Source organism: Manis pentadactyla, chromosome 15 (assembly GCF_030020395.1).
Source record: "Manis pentadactyla isolate mManPen7 chromosome 15, mManPen7.hap1, whole genome shotgun sequence".
NCBI lineage: Eukaryota > Metazoa > Chordata > Mammalia > Pholidota > Manidae > Manis > Manis pentadactyla.
Window position 1 is genome coordinate 12,594,520 of NC_080033.1, and position 12,470 is coordinate 12,606,989.

At 46.4% G+C, this 12,470-nt stretch overlaps 1 protein-coding gene across 1 annotated transcript; it reads right to left on the bottom strand.

The window, feature by feature from the left end:
* Positions 1 to 6,685: 6,685 nt before the first annotated feature.
* On the bottom strand, positions 6,686 to 7,967 carry LEUTX (leucine twenty homeobox). Its single transcript, XM_036894656.2, has 2 exons — positions 7,839 to 7,967; positions 6,686 to 7,135 (listed from the first exon to the last, which is right to left on the bottom strand). Exons 1-2 carry the CDS (start codon positions 7,905 to 7,907, stop codon positions 6,686 to 6,688), a joined length of 519 nt encoding a protein of 172 aa, XP_036750551.2. The 5' UTR covers positions 7,908 to 7,967.
* Positions 7,968 to 12,470: the final 4,503 nt, after the last annotated feature.

Genomic DNA, 12,470 nt, shown 5'->3' on the forward strand with positions numbered 1-12,470 from the left:
ATAAACTCTTTCTGTTTTGTTATGGAGCTCATCTGGCCACTGCCATCCCCAGTGAAGTGTTTCTCCGACATACTGAAGATCATCATGTGTATTTCATGTTTCAAGATTTCAGGTCCCTTAGTCAGAGGGACAGTTTCCATTAGTGTCCAAGGGCAAACAAGTAGGAACAGTAAGTTTGCCTCTCAAGCAGAAATTCTCTAGTCCAAAGCCCCAGTTCTCATCACTGGGAGATGCTCACAGGCTTTGCCATAAGCCCCAGTCTATACTCCATGGAGGCTACTGCACAGAGAATTTGTCCTTCCCACCACCCAGCTTCTATCCACACCATGTGGACTTGGACAATCTTACTGGTTCCAAGTTAGAATGTCCAATTAATATTGTTTTAGGGAGGATCTACATGCCTTCAGTTTTACCATCCTAGGCAGGAGAAACATTCCCCTGCCAGTGTCCGTCCTATGGTGCAATCAGCTAAGAGAGACACAGCTGCTTCACAGAAAGTGGAAACATAACCGTTCTCCAAAATTTCACTTTAATTCAATCAACTCTTTTCATTCTTAATTGGAGCCTCCCTGTGGCCTTTACTATCAGCTTTGGTTTTACAACACTACTTAGAGGAACTGTTCCCCAACCAGATGTAATATCCATTCCTGTAAGACACTCAATTTCTCTACATAAAGCCTGCGTCAACATTCCAGTTTTCCTAATCCCACCAGCCCTGGCATTTTTATCCTCTCTCAATCTAATGTAGCCCATGTCATGTCAGGGCATCACGTGATGCGTTTGAGGCCACAGTTCATGGGGCACCCATGTCAAGGAGTCCTGGAAACTTCTCTTTGCCACCCCTGACATTTTACTCCCTTTTGTGCAAAAGACTTCAATTCCCTCAGCTGGAAGCAATGGTAGCTCGGGTTTCTTATTGTAATCTTTCATTCTTGGCTTTTAAAATTTCTTCAGAGTAGTGTAAACAGAACAGACTTGTTTGAGGCTCTTTAATGTTGGGGGGCCTGTCGGGGGGTCCTTTTGGCCCACCCAACCTTTGGTAACACTGTACTAAAACCTTTGTTTGAAGCCCTTTGATGTCCATTTATTCCTCCATTTCTTAATAATACCTAACCGTCAGGATGCAGGTGTCCTTGTGGGTGGGCCAGCACCAGTGTGGATGGGGTTGAAGCATCAGCTCCTGTTCTGGGGGCTGTTGATTCACAAGCTCCTAGGGAGCTTCCCAGGTAAAATCTCAAAATGCCTCCTGTAGGTGGAGATCAGGGAGAGACCAAAGAAAGAGGCAGACCCCTCCAGATTGGTAGATGGCAGGTTTAACAAGCAAGGGCACTTACAACGTGTCTTGGACAGCCACAGGACAATTAAATCTTGGCACCTGCCCACCAAGTCTTAAAAATTTATATAGAGGACTTACCTGGGTTTAAGTTGTTCATACCATCCAGAAGGTGTCAACACAACATCACTCTCTCAAGGCCATGTCCTTGGGGAGCCTCAGGGAGCAGGGTGAGCAAGCAGACTGCAGATGCCAAGAACAAAGGAAAGGGTTGCTCTCCCTCACTCAAGAGCGCAAAGTAAGTAACTCACCCATCCTAGCAGGATGTCTCACTGCAAATCTCAGTAGCTGATGCCTCTCCCAGGTGTCAGTGATGCTTGTGCTTAGGAGCATAGCTCCTTGATCTATGGTACAAGTCGGGGCACTGACTGCCTCCTGTGGCTTCCATGCCTTTATGGTACCAGGTGCCTCGGCAGGGGTGCCCAGTCTGGCAACAGGCCTTTCTGGTTGATCATTCAAATGTATTACAGCCTGGGACACGCTTTAGTCCACCAACGGTGATTTTAACTGTGAGTGATTTAATCTGTTGCCTTAATATTCCATTTTTCCTGTCTACCAGCCCTGCTGCTTGCAGATTCTAAGGGTTATAGGTTGTAGGGATGGAGCCCCCAATCAGTGCCATATTCTTGTGCCCAGTCTTGCTCTCCAAACCCCCCATCACTGTCCAGTCATTGATGGCATCTGTACATGACACTCGCTTCTCTAACCCCCTAATGGTGGCAGCCTGTTCACACAGTGACAAGAAAATGCTTGGGTTGGGCCAGATGGGATGTCCACACAAGCCAAGGCATCTTTAGAAGCCTCATTCAGAGGGACAGGGCAAACATACTTGGTCTGCCAATCCTCACCAGTTGAGAACCATGGGGGATGGCCCGAGGCTCCTTTGGCAGCCACCTTGGCTGTTGTTTAGAACACACAGGACAAACTGTTACTGCTTTAACCATGTGACTGTGTTTCAGTGGTGCTTGGCATCCTTGGCAAAGTGCTCTTGCTGTGCACTCAGATCTGCTGTATCTCCTGAAGGGTCAGTGGCTAGAGCTTGTACAGGGCTAGGACGTCAACTCCATGGGCCACCGGTGTGGGTACCACACAAGCCGTGAGAACTGCCTCTGGCTCTTGCAGGTGAGCCCACATGTCTTTGGCTCCACCAGCGCTTATTCACGATCAACCACCCCTTGGCTTCCCATCGTCCTGGCCACAGGGTGAATGCCTTGAGAAAGGCCCAGCTGTCAATGCAAAGGATTAGCAGCTAGGGCTCATTAGTGCTCACCACCAAACCACTCCGAGTTCGACCCACTGCTGGCGCAGTTTGTTCTTCCCAGGGAGGCTCTACCTGGTGGATCGCTGTGTACACTGCTAGGAGCTGTTGCTCTGTGGGGCTATATCAGGTTTCTGCCCCTTCCTGAGCTGGAACCAAAATCCTAGAGGCACTCTGCCCCCTATTGTCTCTGCCACAGCCCCCAGCCCATACCTTCCAGAGTCACAGACACATCTAGCTCACACAGTAGCCCTGCCTGGGAGGTGCTCAGAGCTTCAGTTGCATCACTAGCATGTTTGCCATCTCAAAGGCTTGCTGCTTTGATCCCCGGTCCCACACGTGCCCTTTTTTTTTTGCCAGGTAGTATTAGGAATGGAGGCACAGTGCCCGGTGCAGAATAAAAGTCCTCCAACCCCCGCAGTCCCTACAAGAGCTTACACTTCATTCACATTAGTAGTGACGAGCTAGCATCAACCCAAGAAAAGCAAAGTTGTGAAACATTGAGTTGCATTTATTTGGGGATTTAGGGATGTCAATCCAAAGAGACACAGATTGAGGTAGCACTCCAAATTGTACTCCCAGCTGCCAACAAAGTTGAGAGGTTGTAAAGGTAAACGACAGGTGTTAACTCATTTACATAAATTGTTTTAAACATTTTGTGTTTGGAACCTGCAGAGAAGTTGGCACATTATTCAGTTTCTGATTGCACATCAGACAAGTGTCCATATAGGTCCATTAACAATTGGTACTCTCAGGAATGCGGTGTGATACTCTTCTGACATGAGATGGCCACCGTACACGGACCCCATTTCCTTAGTGGCCTCCCAGATCCATTTTTGTTTCCTTTGGCCAAGCTGACTCCATCTTTATTTGTTTGTCACATGGCACACTAGGCTTGCACCTACCACAGCTTCCAGGAACCAAAAACCACTCCCACAACTGTATGGTGGTGCCTGGGCCTTGAGTTTTCTGGGTGTTCACCGCCCATCCTCTCCCTTGCAGATGTTCCAGCAAAGCCTGCAGAGCATCCTGCAGCAGAGGCAAGTCCACATATTAAACATTTATATTATCAGTGTAACGGGCCCATTTTATTGATGCAGGGAAGGAGAACAGAGAGAGCTCCCCAGATACCATCTCCTGACACATAGTGGGGCTGTGCCACTGGCCTTGGGGAAATATTTGGAAGATCCACTGTTGCCCCTCCCTCTCGAAGGCAAATTGATCTTGTGGCTCAGTGACCAGGGAAAAGGCCTTTGCTCAGTCCAGCACAGTGGCCTAGGATCACAGCCAAGGTACCTAAGATGGTGGCAGTGTTGGGTACAGCCACATGGATGGGAGACACTCTTGTTGAATTCTCAGTCATCCACCACCATAGGCCACCTGGCTCTGTACTGGCCCTTCAGGGTTGTTGAAAGCACCATGGACGGGGCACCCAACACCCACTCAGAGCAGTTCTTGGGTAGTTTGGCCTATCTCCTCATGCCCCCAGGTAGTCTGACAGCTACCACTCCTGTAGGGGTGGCAGGTTTACAGGCTGCCAGTCAGTGCCTCCCCTTGGCACTGGTTTGTATTCTCAGTGTGGAGAATGCACAAATTGCATTGTCAAAGGACCTTCCTGACCATACCTGTTTGTCCTCTGTAACCATCAATGGCACTAAGAGGACCCGGAAACTTTGAGGGTTGCTGTGTATCCAAATACATTCGACTCCAGCATCCAGAGCTGTCACCTTCTGTTTATTTCTGGGGGACTGGTGACCAGTGAGCTCAACAAGGGGCCTCTGACCACCTCTAGTGGCCTGCACCTGGAGGCAGTCTTGGCCTACATCCTATACCCAAGTGTGGGAGGCACACACCCTGAACAGGACTGTATCCTTGGGGCGTCTGCTGAAGTCAGCAGGGCAGCAGGGATGGGGGATGGTGGGGCAGGTCTAAATTGCTGTTCAGGTGTGAAGGTTTTCCACAGGCTGACAAACACAGTGTGGGGTTGTCAGTCTATCTGTTCAGGTGGGATCCCTTTAGCAAAGAGGTCAAACACAAGTGCTTCTCGGTTCTTTTTAGTGGATGCTTCACAGCCGACTGGGATAGACTTTTGGCTACCTGAGCTGTTTTCCTCAGGTCTCTCCCACACCTGTACCTGTTACTGGGACTTGTCAGCATTGTATTGTCTAACACCATAAATGTCTCCTTCCACACCTGGGCTCAGCATGCATATCAGCGTCCCACACCAGGGGCTGGGGGCAGACCTTCATTCCTGCAGTGAATGTGGCCTGATTAGGGCCTTCAAAGACAGGGCGCTGTCTCATTCCCAACTCCCTAAGATCTGTTGTACCTCCTCTGCAGATTCCTAGGGTCCCACATGCCTCACTGGGTCAAGCTTCCCTGAAGGCTGGAACAGTCCAGTCAGTAAAGGAGTGAGTCTTTGAACCCATGAGCACCATGCAGGTGCTGCCTGCGGGGAGGGTATGTGGTGACACTACTCATTTTTTCTGCCTCCTGCCTGATCAGAGAAATGCCATCACCCCCATATCTCACACCCACTCTAACCACGCCTGGATACTTGCCCTGACCTGTGCTGGAACATGGCAGCTATCTCAGTAAGCCTAGAGGAAGTATATGCTTGCATCATGTAGGAGGGTGCCTGAACGGGGACTGCCCCACCCCGCCTGCTGGGGTCGCCCAATGCTGGCCTCTTTTCCTCTGTATTAGGAGTTGGACAGCAGGAGACGTTTGCTCTACTTCCCTGTCAATCACAACACCCTCCTCTTCCCTCTCCTCACTTCCCAGGGATTCTCTCTGCCACAGTGCACTCTGCACAGTCTCTCACACAAACCCATTAGGGCAGCCAGTGTTTCCAGGGTGGGTCTATGCTCATGTTGTGGTCCACAGGCATTTGACATGTGGCCGTCCCTCCTCACACAGAAGTGAGTGGCCAACCAGGGATTTCCCCCAATGATGCCTCTTCCCCAAGGTCCATTTCTTCCATCTCCTGGCTCAGGCAGACCCCTCCAGATTGGTAGGTGGCAGGTTTAACAAGCAAGAGAACTTACCTACACAGCTTGTCTTGGGTGACCGTGAGACCGATCCATTTCTGCACCCTTCCTCCAGAATCTTGAGTGTATATAGAAGCGGCTTTAACTGGGCTCAGTCATGTATATGGTCCAGATGGTCTCAGCACATCTCTTTCTCATGGCTGTGTCCTTGGGGCAGCTTCCCAGAGCAGGAAAACAAGCAGGATGCGCATCCCAAGGACAGGGAAGGAGGTGAGCAGCTCCTGATTGCTGAGGTCCAGCTTGCGGGCACACCAGGGGTCATGCCTACTCAGGGACCTCCCCAAGTGGAGGCTCAGGGCTTGGACTCTGGGCGGCTCCATCAGCTGGCATCAACCCAGGCCAAGACTGAGGGAGTTGAGGGGCAGAAACTGCTGGCGTTCTGACAGCCATGAGGGCTCCTGCTCTCCTGGGCTTCTGAAGGACGGGTCACACCAAGGGGATCCCTCTTGGCAGCAAGCCACGCAGGACTGGGGGATGGGTAAAATGCCTCCTATGCTTTTCTATGTGGCCACCTTCACATTTTGGGCTCCACTGGGTTGCTGCAGCTTCTTAAGTGTTCTCCAGAGTGCTCAGGGCTGTTTTCATCAGCATGTGATTGTTAAATCATTGTTTCAGTGGAGGTCTTAGTGACCTCCTAGTCCACTATGTGCTGATTTCACTCCCCTAAATTTTCTTTTTAAGAGATAAAGATGGTCCATAGGGATCACATTTTTACATGGTATTGACTTTAGTTGGGCTGCGTTCAGGGAGCTAGCCCAGCAAGGGCAAGCCAGGACCAAAGGAAAACTAGCTCATTTCTGCTCTCTTCTCCAAAGGCACCTGATAACTGTCTTTGATGCTGAAGTTAGGTTAAGGAAGCACTCACAGGACAGAAGTTGAGGCAATGACAGAAGGTACAGTGATTTTCTTTTTCTGCTTACAGAAGAAGATAAATTCCTGGGCCCTGATCCATTTACACTGGAGTCGACTCATTAAAGGTGTTGGAAATGTCTCTCAGTTGCTCAAGATTTGGATCACAGATCTTTCTCAGGAGCTGTGGGTGTGTCAGCCATCACACTGAAGGTCAGTGCCAGCCCTACCCCCCCAGCCGGGGGGCTTTGGGAGGAGGTATTGGTCTAGACCACAGGGGTCATCGTCCACGGGTAAGGCATATGCTTGTATAAACTGATCTATGTCATAGGGAATGGAGGCCCAAGGAGCTTCAGAGGCTCCCAGACATATCTGCTGGAGATCAGAAGGCTGAGGATCCCCTGATGAATTTCCCCTAGAGGCACCAGCCCTTCTGGGTTGCTCGATACCAGAAGGCTCAGGTGACTCATGGTCGCAGTGGTCTGAAATGTTGAGGCTTGTGGGACTAGTGTTTGCAGTTATCTCGGCTGAAGGGATATCCTCTTCCTTCACGGAGGCAGTTTTGTTTGGTGCTTCTAGTGATGGACTGGATTGAGTGGGTCTCTGCTGTTTCCTCCTTTTGACACGCTGGTTCTTGAACCAAGTCTGGGAAGGGAGGAGGTGATCAGGAGAATAAAGGGGCATGGGTTCCAAGGGGGGCCCTCCTATTCCTCAGGAACTAGGTTGCTTGATGTGAGAAAGCTCATCTTGCATCTCTCTCTATTTGTCTAAACAAGGGAATTTCTTTCTATCCTCTGCTATCCTGGGCTCCAGAGGGCAAAGGGAGTGTGTGAATGTGTCTGCATTGCGTAGGATAGGACAGATCAGGAGGTATCAAGAAAAGGTATTGGTGAGCTCTGGGTTTTCAAATAGAGGATTCTGGAATCTGAGAACGTGAAGTGGGGGTCTAACATGAGGTTTTTATGCACTGAATACTCTGTGGACCTTCAGTGCAAGGCATCTAGATGACTATGAATGTCCTGATTCAGAAGCTAGAAATAAACAGGAACAGCCCCAAAGGGGAGTATCTGAGATCCAGCCCCCAAGGGGTCCTCTGTAGCGTTGTGGGTGTGGAGTCAGAAGTCTGGGTTCAAATTCTAGCTCTTGTGTTTATAATCCTAGGAAGACAGTTTGTCTCTGGGAGCTTAGGGTTCCCAATAAAGTGGTGGTCATGAGAATAAAAATATAAAGTACTTAACATCTGCCCTGGCACATAGCAATTACTCAGTAAGTAGGAACTGCCTGATGATGAAAAGTGTGGGAAGCTCTGGGCTAGATGTGCTACCTAGAGACACGTTCAGGGGCACACCTTTATTACAGATTCATCCAGACGGGTAACTGAAATCAGTTCATTCATGGTGATCCAACTTGGGTACATGGTCTTTTCGAATATATCTTTCAGTGCGCGAACCTGTTCCAGAGTGAAGTTTGTGCGGCTCCGGCGAGCACACCTTGGCTTTTCTGCAAAGGGAATGGACAGAGAGCTTTCATTACAAAATGTAATCAAAAGTAAACTTCTTAACCGAGCCTGACCTGAGAATCAAGAGCTTGGTCTAAAAAGTAGACTCATGCAACCCATGCCTCAACGTCTTGCTGAAATTGTTCTGCACCTCAGAAAATCAGCACTAATTTCCAGAGTAGGACATACTTTAAGTCATAAATAGGGAAAGCTTATTTCTTGTGGCCTTGGTCTATAGCCCCTGGAAGATATATGCCAAACTCTCCATGACTTTGGACATCATTTTGTCTTCCCACTAACCTGGGATCATCTTTCTGTTTTTCTAAAATTGTTTCACTGACTGGAAAATAGTTCAAGCCTGCTTTAAAGGCAAGTAACTGTCTACTTGTTCTAGAAGAATATACTAGGAATTCATAACCTAGGAAAATGAACCAGACTAGTGGGAGAAAAGATACCTACCTGTCCTCATTAGGGTGGGGTCGTGATGCCAACACTGGGTTCATGTGGTTCACAGAGTATTTGAGACCCTATTGCTCTAAGCAGTCATAGACCCAGGGGCACTGCTGTCTACAATGGTTGACCTCTGAGATCCTGAAGCTATTGATGTGACCATTTATTAATGGGGCCAGTGAGGGCAGCAGGTATGAAGTTTAGAGACCTGAGGATGAATGTTGGTTTTCCCATTTGTCAGCCCTGTCCCTTATATTCTTTGCCTCCATTTCTCTATCAGTAAAATGGCCCCAGATAATTCTTCCTTTAGGGAAGACACAAGTATCCAAAATGGAAGTCTGTTAATTACAGATTTGGGCATAACAGGTGCAGAGTGGGAGGTGGGAGTTTTTACTATTGTTTATAATATAAATAAAACCATGTCATCTTGTAACACCTAATCTATTTTCCATAGAAGATTCTATTTATGTAGGAGACCCTTATTCTTCATACAAACACATGCAAAAACAAAAAGGCAGCATGCTACATGATCACCCACTTTGAAGACAAGAGGCCAAGCACACTGAGCTTTTTGGCATCTGTTTAAACGCAAAGAGAGGGAAAAATTTGTAGAACATTGGAAATAGTCTTCAAACATGAGGGAGAGAGAGACATCCATAAAAAGAAATGATCCTTAGAATTCCACTGGACTTCAGGTTAAAAGAAAATGAACTGAGGACTGTAACATTCTTAAGGGAACCATTTCAACCTAAAATTCTCCAAGCAGTCAAATTGATCCTTCCATGTGAGAACAGATTGAAAGCAGTGTCAGGACTCATGGACTCAGCCAACTTACTTCCCACATACCCTCTCTTAAGGAACCACATGAGGATATAGTTCGACCAAGAGGAATGAAAGGTGCGGGTGGGGAGGGAATTTGTGTGGAAAAAGGAGGGAAGTGACAGGGAAGTCCCAGATTCACGCCACACACCAGGCCTGGAAAGCAGAGGACACAAAGCCAGATGGATTTGGGAAAAAATACTGAATATGCCATAGGCTGAACTGATCAATCATGCAGTGGAAAATTAAGAAAGATGCCTCTTAAGCACATGAGAAAAAAAAGGAAATTATTAATACCTCTATATACCAAATAACACTGTTATTTTCTTTCCTTTTTTTATTAAGGTATCATTGATATACACTCTTATGAAGGTTTCACATGAAAAACAATGTGGCTACTACATTCACCCATAATATTGAGTCCCCCCGACACCCCATTGCAGTTACTGCCCATCAGTGTAGTAAGGTGCCACAGAGTCACTATTTGACTTCTCTTTGCTATAGTCTTCCCCATGATCCTCCCACACCATGTGATAACACTGTTATTTTCATAACAACATATGCAATTTAGGTTAAATGAAGTGCTCTAGTATGGACTGATTCTGCAGGAAACTATTGATAGAAGTCTGATGAAAATATGTTGATATTGACTTGATCAAATAGCTATAAGAGCAAAACTGAGGAGGGATGTGGCTGTGAGCCTAAAAGCACCATCTATGAAAGAGGTCAATTATACAAGTGATGAACTAACCAATAATTTATTAGTTCATATTGAACAATATGGGGCAGTATCAGAAGAGTCCGTTGCAAGTTCTGATAAGTGGGCAGGTTGAGGCATAATACTGCATTTTCTATTATTAAAATAGAATTGTTTACAAAAAATTTTAAGTGAAAGATGAATAAAGCTCTATTCATGTTCCTAGACACTTCTTCATGAGGCTTCCTGAGGACAGTAATCACAGAAAAACATTGGTAAATATCACATCAGTATTTAAAATACTTGGACAACACAACTCCTAAGTAAATTGTAAAACACAAGCCACAAACTAGGGCAATATATTTTCAACACTTATAAGGAATATTAGTCTGTAGCATACAGCACAAATGTTCTCCTAAGACTCAAGACAAAAAATACTAGAAAAATGGAAAAGTCGAGAAGTGAGAAATCAGCATAAGAGAAAAGCAGAATGGACTTAGAAATGGAGTGTAGAGTCTCAGTTGCCCTGGGTGATAAATGGAAATTGGATCAAATATCAAGTATGATTTTACACCCACTGTTAAAAACAAGACAACAAGCCCCAAATGGAGTCACTTATACTAAGCCCCAGGTCACCACACAGAGACTTAGTCACAGTTCCAGCTCTCCCAGGAACAGAATCGCAAACCAGTCACTCAGGAATTGGTTGATCAGCACTGGTTAGGTAGGTACCTGATAGACCCCTGCCTTCACCTAAAGTAAAGTAACTTTGTAATAACCAGTCTGTTTTTTTTGCCCAGTATAGCTTCTGTGTTACACCCTTCTGCCTATAAAAGCCTTTCATGTTGTACAACTCCTCAGAGCTCCTTTCCCCTCTGCTAGATGGGATGCTGCCCAATTTATGAATTGCTGAATAAGATCTTTACAACTGATCCAGTTGAATTTTGGTTTCTACCACCACCAAATGGTTGACATTTAAAACATTTAAGTAACTACCAGATCTTAAAAAGAAAAACAAAGAGAAACAAAAAACTCATGTTACTGGTGGGAGTCCAGTTACAAATTGTTCTCCAAGTGCTCCATATTAGTACAACCCAGTGGCTCCTCAAACAGGCAAGCTGGTGTTTGGGTGGCACAGGGACTGCCATAGAGTCTTAGCCCTCCCACCCCTCTCACCTTGGCACGTCTGCAACCCAGCCACCCAGCCTTGAGCACCGTGAGAAGATGCTGCCTCTGCCCCAGCTTACCTGCCATAGTCTCCTTCAATGACCACTGTGTGTTCTCTGAGTTGCTGAACTCAGCCTATGTATCTGCCGGGTTTAGAGTCCAAACATTTAAGCAAAATGTTAATGTAATCAGTCCCTGCCCATCCCTCCCTAAGGTCACACCCTGGGCTAATCCACTCAATCACCCTTATTGAGAACCTAATCCTATGTCTGGTGCTGTGTTGGGGCACTGGGAATAAAACTGCTTTAAGACTTTACTTCTCTTAGAAGAAAACTTAGGCAAAAATCTCCTGAATATAAGCATGAGGAACTTCTTTCTTTCATCTCCTTGAGCAAGGGAAACAAAAGCAAAAATGAACACATAAGATTACATCAAACTAAAAAGCTTCTGTACAGCAAAGAACACCATCAACAGAACAAAAAGGCATTCTACAGTATGGGAGAATATATTTGTAAAGGACGTATCCGACAAGGGGTTAACATCCAGAATATATACAGAAATCACCAGCCTCAACACCCAAAAAGCAAACACCCCAATTAAAAAATGGGCAGAGGATATGAAGAGACAATTCTTCAAAGAAGAAATTAAGATGGCCAACAGGCACATGAAAAGATGCTCCACATCGCTAATCATCAGGGAAATGCAAATTAAAACCACAAGGAGATATCACTTCACACCAGTAAGGATGGCCAGCATCGAAAAGACTAAGAACAACAAATGCTGGTGAGGATGGGAGAAAGAGGAACCCACTTACACTGCTGGTGGGAATGTTAGCTAGTTCAACCATTGTGGAAAGCAGTATGGAGGTTCCTCAAAAAACTAAAAATAGAAATACCATTTGACCCGGAAATTCCACTCCTTAGAATTTACCCAAAGAATACAACTTCTCAGACTCAAAAAGACATACATGCACCTCTATGTTTATTGCAGCACTATTTACAATAGCCAAGAAATGGAAGCAACCGAAGTGTCCATCAGTAGATGAATGGATAAAGAACATGTGGTACATGTACACAATGGAATATGATTCAGCCATAAGAAGAAAACAAATCCTACCATTTGCAACAACATGGATGGAGCTAGAGGGTATTATGCTCAGTGAATAAGCCAGGCGGAGAAAGACAAGTACCAAATGATTTCACTCATATGTGGAGTGTAAGAACAAAGAAAAAAACTGAAGGAACAAAACAGCAGCAGACACAGAACCCAAGAATGGACTAACAGTTACCAAAAGGAAAGGGACTGGGGAGGGTGGGTGGGAAGGGAGGGATAAGGGGGGGGGAAGGGGC

Excerpts from the sequence above, each read along its gene's own strand:
- LEUTX (XM_036894656.2), bottom strand. The coding sequence starts at position 7,907 with ATGTACCCAAGTTGGATCACCATGAATGAACTGATTTCAGTTACCCGT. Across the intron at positions 7,136-7,838 it reads TGGATGAATCTGTAATAAAG|ACTTGGTTCAAGAACCAGCG; the intron begins GTGTGCCCCTGA and ends CTCCCTTCCCAG.